The sequence below is a fragment of the Saxophila tyrrhenica genome (genome assembly GCF_035928015.1).
Source record: "Saxophila tyrrhenica strain CCFEE 5935 chromosome Unknown scaffold_8, whole genome shotgun sequence".
Taxonomy (NCBI): domain Eukaryota; kingdom Fungi; phylum Ascomycota; class Dothideomycetes; order Mycosphaerellales; family Extremaceae; genus Saxophila; species Saxophila tyrrhenica.
Window position 1 is genome coordinate 1,227,232 of NW_027041740.1, and position 21,908 is coordinate 1,249,139.

Sequence of the window (21,908 nt, forward strand, 5' to 3'; positions counted from 1 at the left end):
AGGCAATCACAAGCCTCAACCGGCTCTCAACCAAGCAGCTACGTTCATAGAATGACCCAACAACTGGACGAAGGATTCGTGAGCGATATTCGACATGGCTAGAGAGATGTGCATTTGATCCTTCCCTACAACCACCATTCTCTAGAAACATGGCCGAACCGGACTCCAACCCGCCTTCGAACGAAAAGCCCCTGGCAAAACAAGCAGACGATGCCACCAAAAGCACATTAACAGTCCTCTGGAACGACCTCCCCAGATGGATGCAAGACAACCACTACATCCACTCCGGCTATCGTCCACAGTCCAACTCCTACTACACCTCAGCCGCTAGTCTCGGCTACCTGCACAACGAGAGCGTGAACATCTACACTCATCTCGTCGGCGCTCTTCTCGCGGTGTTTGCCGCAGCAGTGCTGTACGTGGAAGTCCGGCCGCGGTTTGAGATGGCCACGCCGGAAGACATCATGGTGTTCTCGTGCTTCTTCTTGGGTGCTGTGGTTTGCTTGGGGATGTCGGCGACGTACCATACCATTTCCAACCACTCGGAGACTGTGGCGAAGTTTGGGAATCGGTTGGACTACATTGGGATTGTGGTGTTGATTTGGGGGAGCTTCATTCCTTCAATCTACTATGGCTTCAGCGCTGAGCCGAACTTGGTGAGGGTGTATTGGACTATGGTATGCTCCCTGATTAGGTGCCTTCAGATGTGATGGCTGACTTCCAGCAGATCACGACCATCGGCGCCGGCACGCTCGTTGTTGTTCTCTATCCAAAGTTTAGGACACCGGCCTGGAGGCCCTTTCGAGCGTTCATGTTCATTGCCATGGGTCTCAGCGCAGTCGTGCCAGTCCTCCACGGTCTGAAGCTGTATGGCTATAAGCAGCTTGAAGACCAGATCGGCTTGTCGTGGCTCGTCCTCCAAGGAGTGCTGTATATTGCAGGCGCCTTGATATATGCAGTAAGCCATCCCTGGCCCATCTATTTAAATCAGACGCTGACGATGATCCAGTCACGAGTGCCGGAAAAGTACAGCCCGGGCACATACGACATCTGGGGCAGTTCTCATCAGATCTTTCACGTCCTCGTTGTCATGGCTGCCGCTGCACACCTCGCTGGGCTGTTGAAGGCGTACGATCATGAGCATAGCCACCGAGCGGCGATTATGTCAAGCTATGGTAAGTTGAGGCAGTTGGTGCCTCCCAGTTGGAGTGATATTTGGTGATGGCAGGAGCTGCGATGTTAATGCATTCGTCCTATCCCTACTGTTCATGTGCCAGGCTTCGAGTCAACGCAAACATCCAGGTCAGTAGGAAAGCATGTCGGATCGGAGCTGATGAGGGTGTGTACTGTGTTCTCGAGCGAAGCTCAGGCGTTCATGATTTTACGCACCCTGGATCGTGTAATCTGGAGGCTATTGGCAAGGAGGCAGAACCATTGGAGAGTTTTGGCCAGTGGGAGTACCCGCCCAGTCTAGCCCCTCTCGGATCAGACTCCAAACAATCCTCATGATCGGATGGTCTAACGTTCACAATGCTACAGTGAAGCCACAGGCGCTCCTCGAGATTGAACACTTGCGGTCTTGAGAGCGTTACTGTGGCGTAGAGGTCCGCCGCAAGCGATGTTACTGGCAGGTGAGAGGACTAGGTGAAATTCCCACTCAAGCCCTCCAGTGTTCCATTTCTGCCCTCAAACATCTTCAATGGACGCGATGCGGCAATAGAGCTGTCGTTCGCTAGGTACTGTACAGACGGGTTTCAAGAGCAATACCATCTCTTCATCCTTTGTTGAAAGATCAGCGGCTACCAGCAGGCACGCCTCTCCCTTTTCCACTAAAGGCTCATGGACGGCATCTCCTCTCGAAGCCATGTAGGCGAGCCATGGCGGCGGTACTTCAGGCCAACAACGAACGGGACAAGTCCTACCACGATCGAAGAGCACGAAAGAGCAGTGGAGCAAATAGCGGCGAGCGTGCGGAGCTTTCATAAGCGAGGGGAGAAGTTCAGGATCTTTCATGGCTCGACAAACAGCACACGAAGGTCAGCACTGGGTCGCGATCCCCGCAAGGTTGTTGATACGAGCAAGTTGAATCATGTGGTGGCTGTGGACCAGGAGAAGATGACGGCGCTGGTCGAGCCGAACGTGCCGATGGATCGTTTGGTGGAGGAGACGTTGAAGTACGGGCTCATACCGCCGGTGGTTATGGAGTTTCCCGGGATCACTGTGGGAGGTGGTTATTCTGGAACCAGCGGCGAGAGCAGCTCGTTCAAACACGGCTTCTTCGATCGCACGTTGAATAAAGTGGAGATTGTACTGCCTACCGGCGAGATCGTCATGGCCTCCGAGAGCGAGAATGCGGACTTGTTCAGAGGCGCGGCTGGAGCTGTTGGGACACTGGGAGTGACCACGATGGTTGAGATGCAACTACGTCGGGCTACCAAGTACGTGGAAACGACCTACCATCCTGTCCAGGGCATGCAGGAGGCGATTGAGAAGCTGCACAACTTCACTTCAAGGCCGGACGATTTCGACTATATCGATGGTATCATGTACTCCTTGAACAGCGGCGCGATTGTCACCGGCAAGACGACCGACACGCCTCGCCCTGAGCTTCGAGTACAACGCTTCGGCGACCCTCGAGACCCTTGGTTCTACCTTCATGTCAAGGACCGCATCGACGAACAAGCCGGCCCGACTACGGATGCAATACCTCTCACAGACTACCTCTTCCGGTACGACCGCGGTGGGTTTTGGGTTGGAGCTGCGACCTTCGACTACTTCCCCGGCGTTCCCTTCAACAGCTTCACACACTGGTTCTTGGACGACTTCCTACATACCCGCATGCTCTACAAAGCCTTACATGCCAGCGGCCAGAACGAGTACATGATCATCCAGGATCTTGCCCTGCCTTACGCCACCGCTACCGAGTTCGTCGAGCGCATGGACGCAATGACCGGGATCTGGCCGCTCTGGTTATGTCCGCTCAAGCAGAGTCCGGGACCTACGATGCATCCGCACATCGACGAGCATGAAGCGGATGGGTCGTTGAAGCCTATGCTCAACATCGGCCTCTGGGGCAAGACACCGCCCGGGAAGCGCTTCGTCGACGTGAACCGCGAGATCGAGCAAACCCTCCAAGAGCTCAAGGGCATGAAGTGGCTCTACGCGCAATCGTACTTTCCGGAGGGCGACTTCTGGAAGGACTTCGATAAGGGGTGGTATGATGCGCTTCGCAAGAAGTATCATGCTGAGCATTTGCCGAGTGTGTACGATAAAGTGCATGTGGATGTGGAGGCTGAGCAAACAGCGAGAGAGGAGGCATCGGTAGGGCAGAGGATGTTGGACATGTGGCCGGTGAGTGGGTTGTATGGGCTTGTGAAGGCGATTGAGTCGGGAGATTATTTGATGGCGAGACATCCGGGATGGAGGGACTGGGTGGCTAGGGAGTGAAGTTCGTACCATGTGAGGAAGTACTCGTAGTTGTTCAGGGGGTATCTCTTTCAGATGCAGACCGCCGCGCTGAAGTGGAATGGTTGACGCATGTGGGGGAGAGTACGTTCAGATTGACTCAGGCCGCTCCATGATGCCTGCGCGATTCTCCACAGAGCTTATCGTCGAGTGCGTGCTGCAGACCGCGCGGGAGGTTGGTGTTGAGGGGGCAAAATCTCGCGCCGGCTGCACGGCTACCCCGGCATTGATGTAACAAGAAAGACGGCGGCTGGTCACCGCATCCGCTTATCTACAGCCAAAGAGCCATAGCCCCGTTTGGCATTAGTACCAGGCAATATATAGGGCAGTATAGCAAGGAGATTGAGTCCAGTCAAGATGAGCACCACAACAAAGTGGCTTTCTCGAGATATCTCAAGCCTCATCGAAAACGCACCTCGAAACTCTCCGTGCTTCCTTCGTAGGCTCACCGGCCTAACAACCCCGTCTCTGCAGACTTCGTAGACGTATATATTCCCCCAACCGACATGCGGCCGGGGGTTGGAAATGCTTGAATGCTGCAGGAAAAGTGGCGACATGTGGCACTAACGCAAAGCAGATCACTAAGGCCATTGTTCGGATCTTCAAACGGTCCTTCCTTGGGTTATCATGTATATTGAGCGCGCGGCCTCGTGTTACACACAATCTGGAGCCGGGCTGGACGTACCGTCTCACATGAGATACGAGCCTCTGGGGTATTCCAGAGCACCGAGTAGTACCTTATGGAGGTCATGGATAGAGCGTTGAATGGACGTCAGCAAGGGTGGACAGAGTTTCCCTACGCCGGCACGGGATTGTCCAGAAATAGCGAAAAGGGCTTCTGAGACAGCAGCTGCATCCTTGTCAACGATGGGCCGCCGAAGCAGACTCCACCGTCAATGTCCGGCCTCACGATGCTGCTGCTGCTGCTGCTGCTGAGGTAGTCCTTACACATCCATCTTTGCTCATTGCTTGTGTCTTCGTTATTGTTGCTGCTGCTTGTTCGTTCGTCCCTTGATTTCGACCGCTTACTGCCATTACCTATCCGCGCGTGTTTGGAGGACCACCTCCCCTCGAACGACAACGCAGTATCCTGGTGCCTTGCCGCAGCACGCCATCGGTTCCGGAGAGAGGGAGCAGGGATATCCTTCTACCAAAATCGACACATCGTGCATAATACTGCATTGCATATACATCCTCGTGCTCGGTCGCAGCTGCACGCCGGAGAGGAGGTCTGACATGGCACGGTGATCTTTGGAAAAGGAGCTTTGTACTTGCTGTGTGCGTTGAACTGGGCGGTTGATTGATTCGGAAGGAGCACGTTGAAATTCGTAGGGAAACTGTGGCTATGTCGATATCAAACGGCTTCCCGAGACAGCCCGCGGAAAGATGGAGGGATAATGAAATTGATCGCTATGGGGCATTGAAGGGGCGAGGCGTGTCTGCTATGACAGCGCAGAAGCATGCGGATCTGCCTCGAGCTGCTTCGTACACGCACGTGGGCAATGCGAAGTTCCAGGACTACCCGGATCACGCCCCGATGAAGGACAGTCTGGCGGAGACGGAAGCAGAGGCTTCGCAGGACGATGACTATACGGACACCACGCCGCCGGACACTTCTGGTGTTAACACCCCGGATGAGAACTACGAGGAGGTGGAGTTGCGGGCGGCGCCTCGATTGCGCGCGATAGTCGCGGAGCTGCAGAAGAACTCGAACGTGTTGATGCAGACGCTGCCGGAGGCTTTGGAGGATGATAGGAAGAGCAAGGGGTCTTCGGTGCGAGATCACAGCTCGAGTGTCGATTCTGCGAAGACGGACACGACGTTGTCTTCGACTGCACCTAGCACACCACGCGCACGCAGCTCGATCGCCAGCAACTTCTCTCGCAAGCTGAATCGGAGGTCGTGGATCAGCTCGGCGCCTACAACGCCCTCACGTTCGCCATCGCCGCAGAAAGAGTCGTCTGCGCAGTATGCCGAGGATAGCGATACACCAGTGCATGTCATCACCGAGCCAGAGAAGGCACACACGAAGCGGAGGAAGTCGTTTATCCGGAGGAAAGACTCGTTGAAAGCACCAAAGGGACAACCACCAACCGCAGCGAGCCGGGAGCAGTCAGAAGATGAGCGCCCACCTTCGAGGAAGAGCACGGTGAAGAGGAAGCCACGTCCACTTAGCGGTCTGTTCAAGGGACCGGTGGTGGATGAGAACAAGACGCCTACTGAGACAACTCGCGGCCGCCGGGCTGTCAGCGCTTCAGTGGCCGACAATGATATCCCTGCTACGTACAAGCCGGCGCGACCGCCTGTGCCTTCGCTGCCAAAGTCCTTTTCTACGGACAAACTGCCTTACGAACGCTCAGGGCTGCCTCCTCAGCATCGAGCAGCACCGATGCCGAGACTCCTCTCCCCATCCGAGAAGTCATCAAGTCCATTCATGACACCGAAGAAAAAAGACGAGCTCTGGAGCACTTTCCGCATGCTGGATGGCGATTTCACCAAGTTTGCTTCGAAATCGCTTGCTTTCAAGGCGAATGTTGTGCGCTCGAGTCTTTTGCCGTTCCTGCGAACCTACGCGACGCATTCTTCGAACAAGACCCTTCGACCGGAAGATCTGGATCGGAGGGCGAATATTCTTAATAAATGGTGGACTGGTCTGATTGAGATGCTTCACGGACGGAACAACCAGTCAATTTCTGGGACTGATAGACCTGCGATTCTGGACGGGATAGCTGGAATCATGGAGAGGCCGGAGTGGAGGCTACCGCCGTCACCATTCTGTCCGCTCGCCCAGCGCTTGAAGGCTCCTGCGACTAGCCGCAATCAGTCCAGCACGTCTATGCTTTCCAGCAACTCGGACTTCCTGGCGGAGTCGGTCCATCATAATGTGCGGAACATCTTTATCCAGAACTTGAGTGCTCAGATGGCGTTTGTGGTCGACAAGATGTCGTTGCGGAATGCCTCTGCGAGCTTGGTCACGTTCTGCGGGAAGGCTTGCGCGTACGCTTTCATGTTCGTTCCTGGGATGGCTGACGTTCTTTCACGGCTCTGGGACTTACAGCCGGATGTTCTGCGGAGAGTGCTTGATGGCAATGGGGTTGGGAAGTTCGAAAACCTGACTGGGGTGACGCAGACCATCGTGTCTTCGTTCCCACCAGCTGTGCAACAGCTCGGCTTCAGTTCGCTGATGAAGTACATGCGGAAGCTGCGAACGCCGCCACCTCTACCTCTCGGAACTGCGAATATCGAGTGGTGGGGACACTGGCTCGAACGCTGGAGCGGCCGGGAAAGCGACCTCTTCTACGTCTTTGTCAAGTACTTCCACATCCTCGCGTCTGACTTTCTGCCACCAGATGCCTCGAAGAAAGAGCGCATGTGTGCGCCCGGCTTTCTCCTAGTCCACGCGCAAACACTCACCAACCTCGACGCTACGATCCACCGAGACGCGAGCCAACATTCACCTGACCCTACAGCTCCCGGCTCCTCACCCACATTCGACGATGTGCTTTCCGACCCCGACGCAGTCGCTTCCGCTCTACCACTACCACCGAATAATGCTACACGACTAATGGCGGAGAACCGCCTCATAATGCTAATACGAGATTTCCTATCCGAACGTGCCGCCGAACACCCGGTAGCGCGACGGGTGTTTGCCGAGTCCTTCAACGATCTTTTACAGACGGCGGCGCGCGGGACGTCGATTTTCGATCACTTCGCTTGTTACACTTTGCTGGATTTCCTGGAGGAGGCGCTTCCTTTGCTGATCCGCTTTGAGAAGATGGAGGGATCAGAGGGGTCCCTGATTGATTCCGCATTCTGGATGCTGGTGTGGAGACGCATGATTGAGAGCCATAATACCATGACGGAGGTGCGGCTGTATGCTTTCTTGTACACGGTGTGGAATACGGTGATTTGCGAGCTGGGGTGGAAGGCGGAGGTGTGCAATGATCTGCTGCTGGATCAGGAGATCTTTGAGAGCAGGTTTAATCATTGGTGTCCGATGGTGCGAGCTTATTTCATGCGGCTGCTGTGTTGGCGGGTGGGACGGTACGATGGCGAGCCGGCGCCGGGTTCGGTGACGATTCTGGAGACGTTCCTGGAGAGGCTGCAGACGATTTGGTCGTACTATCTCTACCTGCGAGAGCAAGCCGTGCAGCACGACATCCTGGCGCCCTCGACGGCTCCGTGCAATCCTGCGCCGAGCCGAAGGCTCCTGATCATCCGGACGGACCCGCAGGTTAACACGCCAGCGGCTTTCCTCTCCTTCGATGGCCTCGTGGCGCCGAAGACTCCCACCGATGCGATGAACTCACGGCGCATGTCGACCATCTCCAACATGCCCATGGCCCTGCCCGACGCCCGCCCGGATTCCTCCATGTCCTCCTTCTCCGACATGAGCGCCGAGCCCCGCGGCCGCAGCAGCAGCGGCGGCATAGGCGGTTTCCTCAAGAACCTCGTCTCCTCCAAATCCCGCTCGAAATCTCGCGGACCGCCTCCCACTCCCGCCAAAACACCTTCCGGCGCCCCGCCAGTCCCCGACCGCAGATCCATAATCGCTCCCGCTGGCTACGGCCTCACGCGTTCCGCGACCGACGACCTCACCGCCTCGTCGAACAATGCCTCCAGCACCTCCCTCGCCGCCCCCGTCCCGCAAACTCACCGCACCTTCACCTTCAAGTTCTCCCTCGAGTACACGCCACACGCGAAACCGCACCATCCGCTCCGCCTCCTGCCGCCGCGTCTACCGCTTCCAGCGCAGCAGCTGCTTCACACGTTCTCTTCGGTGACGACTTCGCCGTCGAGGCCGAGGCGGCCGAAGGGGGATAGCGTGGCGCATGCGCGGTATTGTGGTCGGGCGCTGGCGGAGTGGGCGGTGGTGTTGGGGGAGTTTCAGGGGTTTTGTGAGAGGAGGGAGAAAGAGGGGGTGCCGAGGTGGGCGGTCGAGACGCCTGGGATGGGGGTGGAGGTGTTTAGGCGGCCGGGGTGAGATTTACTGTCTTTTGTAAGGAGATAAGGGGAGATGGTTGGGTAGACGGGTTTGGGGTTGGGGATGGTGTTTGTATAGCGTGGCATTGAGAGGGATGGGTATACAGTACAGTAGAGTAGATATGGGCGGTAGGGCATACAGTGGAGGGCTACAGGTTGGGGAGGATGGAGGGTATAGGGTAATCACTGTATAGTACGTCGTTGATGATACTAGCTCGTTGCAGATACTGCATTAGTGGCCTTTCGATCTCGGCATCTTGTTGCTGCTTTTGATATGGTGTCCCGGTCTTTGGTTTGAATGGTGGCATTCAACTCGAATTAATGTGCTGGACACCTGCACTTTGACCCGAGACCCTCTATCTTTTCTGCCCGCTCTCGGCGCAACTGCCTCGACTCGACGCGTTCTACTGCCGCAGCGTTGCTTGACATCCTTGCCCCTCGCAGCTTCAGACGTGGAAAATTACGCAGACACGAAACGTGAGCGTGCTGTCGGGCGTCAATCGGGGGGAAAAGGCACGTTGCTGTAGCACGTCACCACGCTCCGGCATCAGCAGCAGCAGCAGCAGCAGCATCAGCACCGCCATCGTCTCGCGCTTGGACCTCACTTTGCAGCGTCGAGGGAACGAGGAAGCGCTAGCCCGCCCACGCCCACGCCCTCGTCCTCTCTTCTACACCCACACCACTACAAGGGACGACAGCAGCACTCGGCAGCCCGATCGAAGAGCCTGTGAAAGACAGCGACCTGTCTCGTGGCCGGGGAGGGTCCCATGGAAAGATCGGCTTACGGCGAGAGCACCTCCAACCCCAATGACTACCGATATGCTGCAGCAGGACAACACCCACTAGCCGATCACAACACCGCCCACTCTTCGCAGCAATACAACCAGTCCGCCGGCGCCTCCAACAGCCACTCCACCTACTCCACCCCCGCCCTCTCCAACCAGACCGCGTCCCTCGCAATCTCCTCCCCACCCTCCGCCGGCTCAAGAGCGCGCAACATGGACTACAACGGCGACCTGGACGGCGACATGCCCATGGAAGACGCCGACCCGTTTAACAGACAAAAGTACGCCCGTCCACCACAACAGAGCAACAGCAGACCTACATCGCAGTACCTGCCCGCCGAAGATGCGACTTCCCGAGCCGCCGCGCGCTATTCACCCATGCACACCTCACCGACCACGTCATACGTCTCGAGCACGCCGTCGAATATGGGATCTAATCAGTTCTATACCCCACAGCAGTCTGCACGACAGTCGCCGAGCAGACATAACAATCCCTACGCTTCGCCGACGCAGCAGGGACGGTACTACGCTTCTCCTCCTGCGTCTGCACGTGCGCAGGCATCGCAGCTCCCGCCGATCCAGTCGAATTTGTCGCCGAGCAGCTATTATCCGCAGTCTGCGACGAGACAGCTGACGGCGATGTTCAACGATGATCCGCAATCGCCTACCGGGCCGCAGCAGCAACAGCAGAGACAGCCGGAAAGGCAGATGGGTGTGCCGCAGTTTACGAAATGCCAGAGCGCTGCTGAGTTGGAGCCACGGATCAATGCCCAGCCGCCGTTTCGGAGGGCGAATCCTGAGGGTGGCTTCATCAGTCCTTTGCAGGCGCTTACGACGCATCTGCCGGCGACGTACCGGATATGCAATCCGGGTTTTCAGTATGAGTCTTCGCGCAATCCGAGGAGAGTGTTGACGAAGCCGAGCAAGGGTGTCAAGAATGATGGGTACGACAATGAAGACAGCGATTACATCCTCTACGTCAACGACATCTTGGGGTCGGAGGAGACGAACCACAAGAATCGCTATCTCATCCTCGATGTGCTCGGTCAGGGTACCTTTGGGCAGGTGGTGAAGTGCCAGAACCTCAAGACGCAGGAAGTCGTGGCCGTCAAGGTGGTGAAGAACAAGACTGCCTACTTCAACCAGAGCATGATGGAAGTCTCCGTGCTGGATCTGCTGAACGGTCGAATGGACAAGAACGACGATCACCACATCTTACGGCTCAAGGACACGTTCATCCATCGCCAGCATCTGTGTCTGGTGTTTGAGCTGCTGTCGGTGAATTTGTACGAGCTGATCAAGCAGAATCAGTTCCGCGGGTTGAGCACGACGTTGGTGCGGGTGTTTGCGCAGCAGTTGCTGAATGGGCTGTGCTTGTTGAGTAAGGCGAAGTTGATCCATTGTGATTTGAAGCCGGAGAATATACTGCTGAAGAAGTGAGTACTTCGCTATTGTACAGCACTGATGAGTTGAGCTAATGTTTGTGCAGCCTCGAGAGCCCCATCATCAAGATCATCGATTTCGGCTCCGCCTGCGACGAACGACAAACAGTGTATACGTACATCCAGTCGCGCTTCTACCGCTCCCCCGAAGTCCTGCTCGGCCTCCCCTACTCTGCCGCAATAGACATGTGGTCCCTCGGCTGTATCGTCGTCGAGCTCTTCCTCGGCCTGCCGCTCTTCCCCGGCTCATCCGAGTACAACCAGGTCTCGCGCATAACAGAAATGATGGGCTTGCCGCCCAACTGGATGTTGGAGGTCGGCAAGCAGTCCGGAGAATTCTTTGAGAAAGCGCATGATGACTTTGGCCGGAGGACGTACCGGCTCAAGTCGATGGAGCAGTACTCGCGGGAGCACAATACGAAGGAGCAGCCGAGTAAGAAGTATTTTACTGCTACGCGGTTGCCGGATATTGTGAGGAATTATCCGATGCCGAGGAAGGGGATGAAGAGTAATGAGATGGAGAGGGGTGAGTACCAGAAAACTCAAGGTCTGGATGTTTTGCTAATGTGTGACAGAAATGGCCAACCGAGAAGCATTCATCGACTTCGTCCACGGCTTGCTCAACATCAACCCGCTCGAGCGGTGGTCGCCACAACAAGCGCGCACCCACCCCTTCATTACGCAGCAAAAGTTCACCGGCCCCTTCCAACCCCAAATGAACCTCAAAATCAGCTCCCGCTCTCCAGCCCCGGGCGTCCAGCAACAGCAACAAGCCGAAGCCCTTTCCAAACAACGCGCCCAACAACAGCAAGCCGCGCAAGCCCAACAACAAGCCGCCTACGCCGGCCTGCACATGAACCCGGGCTACCCCTCTTCCCCGCACTCCGCCACCCAGCAGCAACAGGCCGCCATGTACGGAAACATGTACACGCCCAACCAAGCCTCTGCCGCTGCACCACCGCCTTACCCTTCCCAACCACCCTCCACCGCCGCTTCAGCCGTGTACGCCCAGCAACAACAGGGACAAGTCCCCATGCTCCAACCCCCCGCGCCGGCAGCCGCTGCGTACGCCGGACAACCCCAGCAACAGAATATGTACGCAGGCAGCCAGCGCAACACGCGCCAGCGCGCCGCCACCCTCGGCGGCGACAGCGGCGGCGGCATCCCCCCCGCCCTCCAGCGCGTCGTCAGCCACCTCGACCCCAACGCGCCTATCCGGCTCCAGCCGAGCCCTGCGTACTATCCCCCGCCGCCTGAGGGCAGTGAGTCCGGGCAAGGGAGCGTGCATGTGGGCGGGAGGAGGAGGACGAGTCGCGGCGCTGGTGGGGCGCAGAGGCAGGGGCAGCAAGGGCAGGGGAGGGACTTTGTGAGGGTGCTTGAGGATCGGACGTTGGAGGAGGGGTGGTCTGGGGGGCAGGGTGGGGGGTGGGGCGCTTGAGTGGGAAGACATTGATGGGATGGAGAAGAGAGGAATCGGACAGCTATACGAGACCGGCGGAGCAGAATAACGAAGAACACCAAGGCTACGTCGATCAACACACCGAAGCGCATCAGCCTGGCTGGGCCATGGCATCAAAGCCGCCGCGTCAAGCACTTGCCGCGCAGCATGCCTCCAATGCAGAGTAATCCAGCAGGACCAGCAGATCATTCTTCGCTGTATGCGGTATCGATGTGACGAGCTGCTTGAGGCAAGAGGCAAGGCTGAAGATTATTCGCGAGCGGTATTCGGCGACATCAAAGGGGGGCCATGTGACGCTGGGTGCGGGAAGCCGGATTCTCGAAAATTGAAGGCCGTCTTCTGGGGAAGTGGAGGATGTTGAGGACGCAGCGGCGTCTAGGGTTCTAGGTCGATGGACTTCACGATGCAAGCATGTACGGAAGAAGTGGAAAGGTTAACGCGTTGCGATGGCATGGAAGACGTTATTCATATTCTGTTTACGAAGCCGATTGAGCGGCTGAATGAAAATATCTACTTGATCTTGTGCATTCATCTGCTTTCTGCGCCTGTTCGTCTCCCGCACCTTCGCTGCCGACATCTTCAGATCATGGGGCTCGCCCAGCTGGTGAAGGCTTCCTTACTCAATGCCACGCTTGGATATGTTCGATGCTGTGTGGCATATGCTGTGCATGTCCGGCCTTGGGACCAACACGCCGCAGAAAGGCTGCAAAGTTGATGGCCTGGTGCACCGTCAGCTCAGCGGACTTCCTGAAGAGCCACGGTTTAGTCACCTACAATGCTCTCCGTAGTATGGCATGCGGTAATGCTGCTTCGAGCGCCAGACAACTGTCGGCTGTCGAGACCCAATCGTTCCATCATTCGCAAGTCGCCCCCTCAGCAGGTTCACGACTTCAACTCCATCTTCTCCATTGCCTTCGCCAGCCCCTTGCCCTCTGGCTTCTGCTGCTCCGCTGCTCTCGCGGCTGCCATGTTCGACTTTGCCGCCGCCATCGTCGGCTGCGTCACGGTCACTGGCAGGATCTCCGTCTTGAGCTCGCGGTTCTTCTTCGGCTTGGGCTCGGGCGCTGCATCATATCACACATTAGCGTTTCCCACCCCACCCCTTCCCCCTCCCCTCATCTCCAGTGACGAATTAGCAACTCACCCTTCTCATTCTCCTGCACATAAAACCGCCTCAACAGCATAATCGCCTCTTCCCGAAACAACCCCCCATAAACCGGATACGTCGGATCCTTGCCAGCATCCGAATGGATCTTCATCACGCCCCCACAGCCCCCGAAGCGATCGTTCAAGCACCCAAAGTAGACGGCGCGGATGCCGTATTGTCGCAAAGCGGAGGCGCACATGATGCACGGCTCGACGGTGACGTAGAGGTCGGTGGTGGGAAGGATGGATTGCGAGTGCCGGGACATGATTTCGGCTAGGGCGACGAACTCGGCGTGGCGGGTGCCCTGTTCATCGTCGTGAGCATGAGGTACTTGATAGGGGGGAGGGGGTGGTGGCGAAGGGGGCAAGGGTTAGGGTTGGGGTAGGCATAGGCATGCAGGCATGCAGTGTGGTGGTGGTGGAGGACGTACGTTCAAACTCGCATTCGTGCCATTGATGCCCCTCCCAATCACCTTTCCATCGTGCACGAAAACGCAGCCGACGGGCGTCTCGTCAGAGGCAAGCGCGAGCTCCGCCATCTGGATGGCTTGGCGCATGTAGTGCTCATGGTACTCGCGGTTGGGGATGGGTGGGAAGACCATGTCGTCGGAGTCGTGCGTGGTGTGATCGATGGACTGAGAGTGTTCCGGGTCTGAAGTCTTCTCGTCTTGCGGTGAAGTGTTGTCTTTTGATCGCCGGTTGGATGTAAAGAAGTAGATTGTTGGTGTGAGACAAGCCAGAAGGAAGCCAGAAATCAATTGTGTTTGTGTTGAGAAGGTGAGGTCCATCGTGAAAACCGCACAAAGACCGGGCGTCGACAAGGCAGGCGCGACTTCAGCTCGATCATAATGTGGAAGGTGCTGTGTCGTGCGGATGCATTTCTGGAAGTGGCGATGGAGTTGAAGATTTGCATGTGCGCCTCTCGGGCTCGTGCCAGCGGTACGCGTACCACACATCAACGTCCGTAGACCCTTCCACGACGACAGTCACATCGTATGAAGCACAGTAGGTCTATCGAAGCATTAATGAACAGTGGACTATTGATATAAATGGGATTTCATGCACAAGATAAATCTAGAGGCTATTATTCCCTTCATACACCCTTCATAAAGCCCGCTCTCGGAAACCCAGCACCCAATCGCTACCTCATTCTGTTCACATAAAAGACTCCTCATCTGTCGAATGAACATATCGAAGATCCCACCAAGCCGCGCCAAAAGGACAAAGTTTCCTCCAAGCAAGATGAACGCCGCGCCAATCTTTTACGGTCTGGCAAGCCGCCTGGCCCCAAATACATGTAACTCCAACCAACACCGAGCTCATTGCCACAAAATTCGCAGCACAAAACAAGAGAAGCTGAAAGGAACAATCACTCCCCACTCATCCACTGACAATGACATCCCCCAGGCACCGTCCACCTCTTCCGCAAGCTCTTCGGCCCCACCTCCCCAGCGTCCTTATACGCAGCATAAGGCGGCGCAGACTCGGCGAGCGTGAGGGTGACCTGCTCGCCGTTCTGGTCGGTGACGACGTTCCACTCGTAGTTGTCCAGCACCTGGTACTGCACGCACATGGGCGCCGGCGTGTGGGTGAGTCGTCGCTCCTCGATTTTGACGAGGTACTCGAAGACGGGGTTGTTGCTGCCTTTCTTGTCATCGTCATCATCATCATCATCGTCTTCATCGTCGTCGTCGTCATCATCATCGTCGTCCTCCTCGTCGTCGTCTCTCTTGGACTTGTGGGGCGGAGGGTCAGTGGGGATAGGAGGTGAGTAGTCCGGGTAGTTCTCGCGCATGTAGCTGGCAAAGTTCGAAGCGACGCCAGAGTATGTGCACGACGTAGTGGGCATGGAGACAGTGGTGGTGATGGTCTCTTTTGGATCCGCCCAGGGAACGCTCCATGGTGTGACGGCGGCGGCAGACGGCTTCCCGCTGTGGAGTGACGCAGCACTGGTGATTGTCGAGGACGGGTTGCCACTCGCTACGCTGGCCGTAGGAGTGGGAGCAATCCTGGCGGGCTTGTCCTTGTAGATGAAAGCTTCCAAGAGAGTGTTGTTCCAGTAGCAGAACCAAGGCTTGTCGCCTGGAGTGGCATATTGCTTCTGGATGAACCAGCCGGGCAGGTTGCCATACGGCTCGCGCTTCATCTTGCGAGTGTCCATGTCAATCATGTCTGATGGCACCACAACCAGCTTGTTGTATTCCTCCTGGAAGTAGAACGCAGGTCCATCCTCGGGGTCGTCATTGTCGTTGACGAACATGAACGGAGCGAAAGAAGTGAACATGCTGGACACCTGTGTACCGTATGACAGCTGATTGGACGGGTCCTTTCCGGCTCGGGTATAGAGATACGCGCCAGTGTCGTTGCCTGAGCGGGATGATCCGATGTTGATCCAGATCTGGTCACTGCCAACAATATCACAACTCCAAGCTGCTCTGTCTCCAGGATTAGTGAGGCATGCGGACGTTGTCTCCTGAGGTAGGCCAAGCGAGAGAGGGAAGGTTCCCGTAGCCGGCGGTACGCCAGTTGTTGTCGTGATGAGGCTGGCATCGTAAAGCGTGGAGCTAGACACCTCCTTCATGGCTTGTCTATGACACTGTTAGCATGGCTTGTATAGTTCGCAATTGAGGGAATACTGACTGCGAGCCTGACTTTTTTCCGGCAACAAATCCTCCCAGGGCACCTCCGAGGATTGCACCAGCGAAGATTACCAGGCCGATGAGCGCAAGCATCAGCCAGAAAGGAATGCCACAGAACTTCGTCTTCCTCCTTTCGCTCCACGACTTCTCACTCCAAGACTTCTTCGACAACAATGAAGTATCAGCATCCGCGTCGTCGTCCAGATTCCTTGACATCCTTGAGATCCGGGAGTTCCGCCTCTGAAGGTCTGACTCGTCCATCATTGACTGTTGTTGCGGTGCAGGTTGCAGATGAGCATGCATCAGCGGCATGCTTGGGTCAGTCCCCAGTACGGGTGCGCGGCTGTGGAGTGCTGTAGGCGGTGCAGGCACGCCGAGCAGCGGCGCTTTCTCCGGCCCCTCTTCCGGATATCGTGTGTATGGTGGTAACTGCTCAGTGTGGCCGTACTCCCCAAGTATGTCCTGTTCCTCGCCATCCGGCCCTCGCCGCCGTTGGAATGGTTGTGAAAGCCCAAGGAAGCCAACAGGGACCGGATTCTGCACTGTGTCCTCATCATCGCCATCATCATCCCCCCCCACACCCTGCGGATACAGCGAGTAGGGATGTTGTGGCCCAGGCGCGTATCGTGTGCTTGATTCTCGTGTAGGTCGCGCAGTAGATGTGGTCGCTACGCTCGGTGTTCTCGCAACGGTACCTTGCGGGTACATCGCATACGGATGGCTCGGTCCTCCAGATCCAAACCGTGGACTGCTTGTGCCAGCATAGTGACTCGAAGAAGCCGATGACACCGATCGATGTGCAATGGCCGCTGCGAAGTTTCCCGAGGGTGTCCGTTGCAGTGGCCGTTCTTCCTCACCATCCTCCGCGCTTGCAAACGGGTTCTCCCTACTCCTACTTTTTCGTATTGAACTCCGTGACATTGGATCTGTAATCACTGCCCCCGTCGCGTACTGTGCCGAAGTCGACCGGATCGGCTCCTCACCGTCCATATCTTGGCGCCCTTCTTCTCTGTCGTGGCTCTGTCCGGGTCTGTAGCCATCCACCACCCCGTCGAAATCCGCCACCTCGAACTCATCATCGAACACGTTCTGCATCTCATACGTCGGTGTCGTGTCGTAGTCCTCGTCCATCAGGGAGCGCCTGTTCTCCATTGTCCCGCTGGGGGGCCGGGAGGCCCTGCACAGCCACCACGGGTTCGGTCGCCAATTGTCGTCGTTGTGCGTGTCCTACACAGTTCTACCGCTCCTAGAGGTCCTTGGGTGGTGAGCGAGAGTGGTATGAAGGACAGAAGGGGTTGTTAGCGAGTGTGTGGTGGGAGGGGAAGAGTGGTTGTCGCAGTCTCCTTCGCTCTTGCTGATGCTTGGCTCACGTACCACATCCGAGCGCTAGCGCGACTGCCAAACCGGCCAATCGGGAAGTCTTCGTTCAAGAATACACTTCCACTTCAACACGAGGAGATGTTTCTCACGGATCCGCGGCTTCTTTCGAAGCATTGTACATTGACAAGTTCGATCTCCAAAACACATTATACAGGCATTCACTTCCAGCTCAACGACTCCCGCCGAGTCCTGTGGTCGCCATGGCACATCACGATTAGTCGGGACGACGGCGTTTTTAGTTCACGGAGTCCGGTTGTTCCTCCGTATTTGTATGCTTGGCCGATGCGTGAAGCATCAACAAACATCGACGACTCGAGGAGCGCAAGAACATCAGGGAGATCTGGACACTGAACCAGAGCGTTGAGCACAAAGTGTGGGAGTCATGCTATCTAGCAGGCTCATCAACAACAGTACTGGTCTTGCGATCCTCACGAAACTACTACATCAGCCTTTGCAGCCCACCCGCCATCGCACTTCGCTCTCCTTCTACAACGCCCCTGGTTTTCTCCTCGAGCTCTGTGCTGATCTTCAGCCGCGACGACCAAGTGGGCACTGTCGTTGGCAAGGCCGGCCGCATTGAGTCCGTAGCACGTCGTTCGACAGCAAATCTCGAGGCCTCCGAACCTCGCTCCCGAACCTTCACTTTAAGGAGGCGGTCCATTCGAGAAGAACTGTGTTTGATCGCTGTAGCACTTTGGATGCAAGGCAAGTGAGCTTCAGCCAGCAAGATCCATATAGGTTGAAAAATACTTCATCCGCGAGGGAGGCCCGGTCTTCTCTCAGGGCCGAGTCCTGACAACCTGAACCATTCTTACTCCATGAGAATGCGCTCCCGCGATAGCAAGATAGGGTTATTACCGTAAGCAACATTCTGCTCTCGTGGACAGCATTTCAGCTGTCTCTTTCCTTCGGTCTCTATCAGCGCTTGCATGTAGTTGCACATTGCGGCCAAGTACACCTTTGTGCATGGTCTGCGTCTGAACCCCTTAGGCTGTCTGCGCGTTCCGTGTGCAGGGCAAGATCAAGCATCAAGGCCACACGACAATACCATGGGTTTCTACCACGGACCGAACTGCTGGACGACATCAGGTGACGGAACTGCTTCCCGCGAATATGGAGGTGGCACAATCCAATGAATGTGCGGTGAGACTGTTTTAACGACCATGGAGGTGGAAGTGGATGCGCTGGGCCCACCGCTCGTGGCTGTGGAAACCCATGAGCACGCTCATATTCAGCTTCCACCAGTCGCCCGTGGTAGCTTGCACCTTCGCACGTGAGCGGGTATTTTGTCGATTGCTGTGATGCAACGTGCCACCAACGCATGGGAGACAAGCCCGCAGGCTGCTCAAGAACAGAAGGCCCAGACGCTGCCCCTACTTGAACTTCATAGTGCTGAGTTGTGGCAGTATCACCAGTAGCCTTCTTCACCTTCCTGAGAAGGCGCTTTCTGGCTTCCTCTCTGCCTTCGCCATATCTGACGGACACATTGACGCCCAGTAGGCCCAGCAAACAATACGATTCATCTTCCTCGCGGGTCGTTTGTCGATTAGCCATCCACGCAAGCCTTTCCTCTACACTCACACCTTCGCTCCGGCTGTATCCTAGCAGTAAATTCTCTGGGATCCCAGTGATCGACTGTACTTTTTTATGCAGCGATCGACTCGTGAGCACGCAGCTGCCCTGTATCGTTGTCTTGGCGCCAATAGCAATTCCATTCGACGTGATGAACACAACGTGCTGAGGAGCAAGCAATTCCTGCAATGTCCAGCCACGTCTAAACCACCCACTGCGCGCGAAGCTACGCTGGGCATAGGGATCGTGAACATCAGCTAGGTACGCAAGGCACATCACCGCGTTGCGATACCACTTCAACATCGAGTTGATGGCTTCTGAAACTTCCTGGCTGCTATCCTGCTGGATGCAGCATGTATCGATCCACATCCAGTCCATGCCAGGGATCTTGCTCCTTATAAACTTCGCGAAGAGTTGGATTTTCCGGTATCCAGTGTTGTGCGTGTTGCGCCGCTTGAGGATGTCCTTGTATGAAGCTTCATGGCCCGCCACCCATCTGTGCGACGTGATGATGCACTGCGGGACGTCGCTGGAGTGGAACTCCTGGAACTCGAAGGTGTGAACGTTCAAGAGGCGGATCATCGTACCGGATAGCAGGGTCTGCGAGCTGTCGTTTGTGCTGGACCTGGCCCACAGATCAAACTCTACCTATGCCGCGATGGTTCGCCTGGGCTAGTAGAGTATCGTCGCTCGAAGATCCACATGCAGCGATATCCGTGACAGTGGAATACTGAAGGCAGTGATCCGATACACGACTGCCGCCGGGGTGGTTACAGCAGCAGGGCTACGGACATGTCACCTGTCGACAGCGGTTCAGATGAGCCTTTCGTGAGTTCTCGGAGATGGATGATACCTCGAGCTTGTCTCGACAGTCTGATTCTGAACGAAGGAGGACATGTAGGTGCAAGTTGGTGTTGTCACGAGGCTGAGCCAGTGCCTCGCGTAGCAGTGGGCGGAAGTGGCGTCTTGAGCATGCAGGTCGAGCTTCACATCACACCGAAGGAGTAAAGTTTTGCACTGGACATGGTAGACATCAGTTTCGCTAACAACAAAGTCCTCTATCACGCACCGATCCGATCACTGGTATACTGCGTTCCAAGAGAAGCCTCTCACTCGGAGAAGGCGGCCAACCTTCACTCGTCCCTTCCCATCATCACCTCATCACCAAGCCGCCTACTGCTTCACCTCATAAGCCCTCCTAAACATATCATCCACTCCCGTCAGATAATACGTCCCCTTCACCAACGTCTCCACATCACCCTGCGGCTTGTACTCCTTCTTCAAATGCGCCCGCTCCCGCAAATTGCACATCTCATCGTACACCTCCGGCGGCACTGTCCGCCTCTCGTCCAACCGCTTCTGCAGATCCACCTTCGATCGCATCTCCTCCGTGCTGCCGCGCACGCGGAGCGAGAACATCGACGACGCCAGCCCGGAGCCGTAGGAGAAGATGGCGATGCGCTTGCCCTGCATCCCGTCGCTGGAGACGTTGGAGAGCAGGGAGATCAGCGAGCCGTAGACGGAGGCGCAGTACATGTTTCCGCACTGCGTGGGGACTTGGATGGAAGGCTGCACGCGGGAAGCGAAGCGCTTCTTCGCCAGGCCCATGAAGGTCTTCTCGATGGTTTTGTCGGAGATGGAGGCGTCGTAGGAGATGTCCTTGACTTCGGGCGGGACGTCGGCGAAGAGGGGGTTGGCGGGGTTCTCGAGGTAGTCGTTGTAGAGGAGGCGGGCGTAGCTCTTGGAGACGAGCTTGCAGGTGGGTGCGTGGAAGCACATGTGGTCGAAGCGGTCGAGGGGTGTTTCGGGTTCCGGGTGGACGCCGTTGGCGTGGCCGTTCATCTTGCTCTTGACGTTCTTCTCGCGCGCGTTGTAGGCTCTGTAGCATTCGTCTACGGCCTCGGTGTAGCACTTGACGGAGTAGTGGCCGTCTACGAGTGGGTACTCGCTGGTCAGGTCGGCCTTGTAGAAGTCGTATGCGTGCTTGATGTAGCTTCCTCGGAGACCTGGCTCAACCACAACGGGAGCATCAGGGCCAACGAGCATTGCGACACAGCCAGCGCCGCCAGTCGGTCGTGCGGCACCCTTCTTGTACAGAGCAATGTCCCCAGCAACCACAACTGCGTCTCTCCCGTCCCACACTGAGGACTCCATCCAGTTGACTGTGTTGAAGAGGGCGTTTGTGCCGCCGTAGCAGGCATTCACGGTGTCCACGCCCTCCACGTTCATGTTGCCAGACTTCTCGAAGAGCTGCATCAGGACAGTCTTTACAGACTTGGACTTGTCGAGCATAGTCTCAGTGCCAACCTCCAACCGGCCGATCGACTTGGGGTCGACATTGTACTTGCTCAACAGCGAGGAGAGGGTTGTGAGGGTGATTGAGTAGATGTCTGAATTCTATCTGTCAGCAACGCCCATCGCCAAAGATTTGATTCTTCATACCTTCACGGTCGTCGCAGAAGCTCATCTTGGTCTGGCCGAGGCCAATGGTGTATTTGCCCTGGCTCACGCCATCGAATTTCTCGAGTTCTGCCTGGTCGACACACTGTTCATTCCTTCACATTAGTTCTTCACTTGTGGATCGTGCTTGTGGAGGATCAACGCACTTGACTGGGGAAGTACAGCTCAATGGCCTTGATGCCGATGTTCTGCGGTCGTGAATCCATGGTGGTGTGTGTGTGTTTACTGGTTGTACTGAAGGAGGAAAGAGTATGGGAGTGTTGTGAAGGCGGTCGCGTGCAAGATATTGAGAGCTTGTCGCTAGCTTCAACGAAAAAAGTTGTTGCGGTGAGGAACAATGCAATGCTGTCAACAAAGCCTTCAACTTCTCGTAATTCGCTCACGTGTGTTCTGCGACTGTTCACGATTGAATGTGGTTCAGGAGGAAATGGTACTGGATAGGCGGCTCACATGTTTTTATTTGCCTGCTGCAAAATTCTCGTACCACCTTTGCGAGCGGCAATGGCAGGCAGTCCCAATCGTTCGATGGTTCCTGCATGAAGTGACGCCAGCGCTGTGGGGTCCGTCCTTAGAACCT

At 56.3% G+C, this 21,908-nt stretch overlaps 7 protein-coding genes across 7 annotated transcripts; 3 read left to right on the forward strand and 4 right to left on the reverse strand.

Moving 5' to 3' along the window:
• Positions 1-149: 149 nt before the first annotated feature.
• Positions 150-3,447, forward strand: LTR77_005827 (uncharacterized protein; the record flags this gene model as incomplete). Its single annotated transcript, XM_064803070.1, has 3 exons — positions 150-677; positions 728-1,175; positions 1,871-3,447. The coding sequence occupies 3 exons, from the start codon at positions 150-152 to the stop codon at positions 3,445-3,447; spliced, it is 2,553 nt and encodes an 850-aa protein (XP_064659195.1).
• A 1,462-nt stretch (positions 3,448-4,909) lies between these two features.
• On the forward strand, positions 4,910-8,449 carry LTR77_005828 (uncharacterized protein; the record flags this gene model as incomplete). Its single annotated transcript, XM_064803071.1, has 1 exon — positions 4,910-8,449. The coding sequence occupies one exon, from the start codon at positions 4,910-4,912 to the stop codon at positions 8,447-8,449; it is 3,540 nt and encodes a 1,179-aa protein (XP_064659196.1).
• Positions 8,450-9,215: 766 nt separating this feature from the next.
• Positions 9,216-12,113, forward strand: YAK1 (dual specificity protein kinase yak1; the record flags this gene model as incomplete). Its single annotated transcript, XM_064803072.1, has 3 exons — positions 9,216-10,669; positions 10,723-11,201; positions 11,251-12,113. 3 exons carry the CDS (start codon positions 9,216-9,218, stop codon positions 12,111-12,113), a joined length of 2,796 nt encoding a protein of 931 aa, XP_064659197.1.
• A 903-nt stretch (positions 12,114-13,016) lies between these two features.
• Positions 13,017-14,068, reverse strand: TAD2 (tRNA(adenine34) deaminase; the record flags this gene model as incomplete). The annotated part of the gene is made up of 3 exons (XM_064803073.1): positions 13,017-13,198; positions 13,279-13,585; positions 13,712-14,068. The coding sequence occupies 3 exons, from the start codon at positions 14,066-14,068 to the stop codon at positions 13,017-13,019; spliced, it is 846 nt and encodes a 281-aa protein (XP_064659198.1).
• A 581-nt stretch (positions 14,069-14,649) lies between these two features.
• Positions 14,650-17,071, reverse strand: LTR77_005831 (uncharacterized protein; the record flags this gene model as incomplete). The annotated part of the gene is made up of 2 exons (XM_064803074.1): positions 14,650-15,868; positions 15,921-17,071. 2 exons carry the CDS (start codon positions 17,069-17,071, stop codon positions 14,650-14,652), a joined length of 2,370 nt encoding a protein of 789 aa, XP_064659199.1.
• Positions 17,072-18,453: 1,382 nt separating this feature from the next.
• Positions 18,454-19,453, reverse strand: LTR77_005832 (uncharacterized protein; the record flags this gene model as incomplete). Its single annotated transcript, XM_064803075.1, has 2 exons — positions 18,454-18,564; positions 18,677-19,453. The coding sequence occupies 2 exons, from the start codon at positions 19,451-19,453 to the stop codon at positions 18,454-18,456; spliced, it is 888 nt and encodes a 295-aa protein (XP_064659200.1).
• Positions 19,454-20,044: 591 nt separating this feature from the next.
• Positions 20,045-21,537, reverse strand: ERG13 (3-hydroxy-3-methylglutaryl coenzyme A synthase; the record flags this gene model as incomplete). Its single annotated transcript, XM_064803076.1, has 3 exons — positions 20,045-21,261; positions 21,314-21,416; positions 21,478-21,537. 3 exons carry the CDS (start codon positions 21,535-21,537, stop codon positions 20,045-20,047), a joined length of 1,380 nt encoding a protein of 459 aa, XP_064659201.1.
• Between the last annotated feature and the right edge of the window lie 371 nt (positions 21,538-21,908).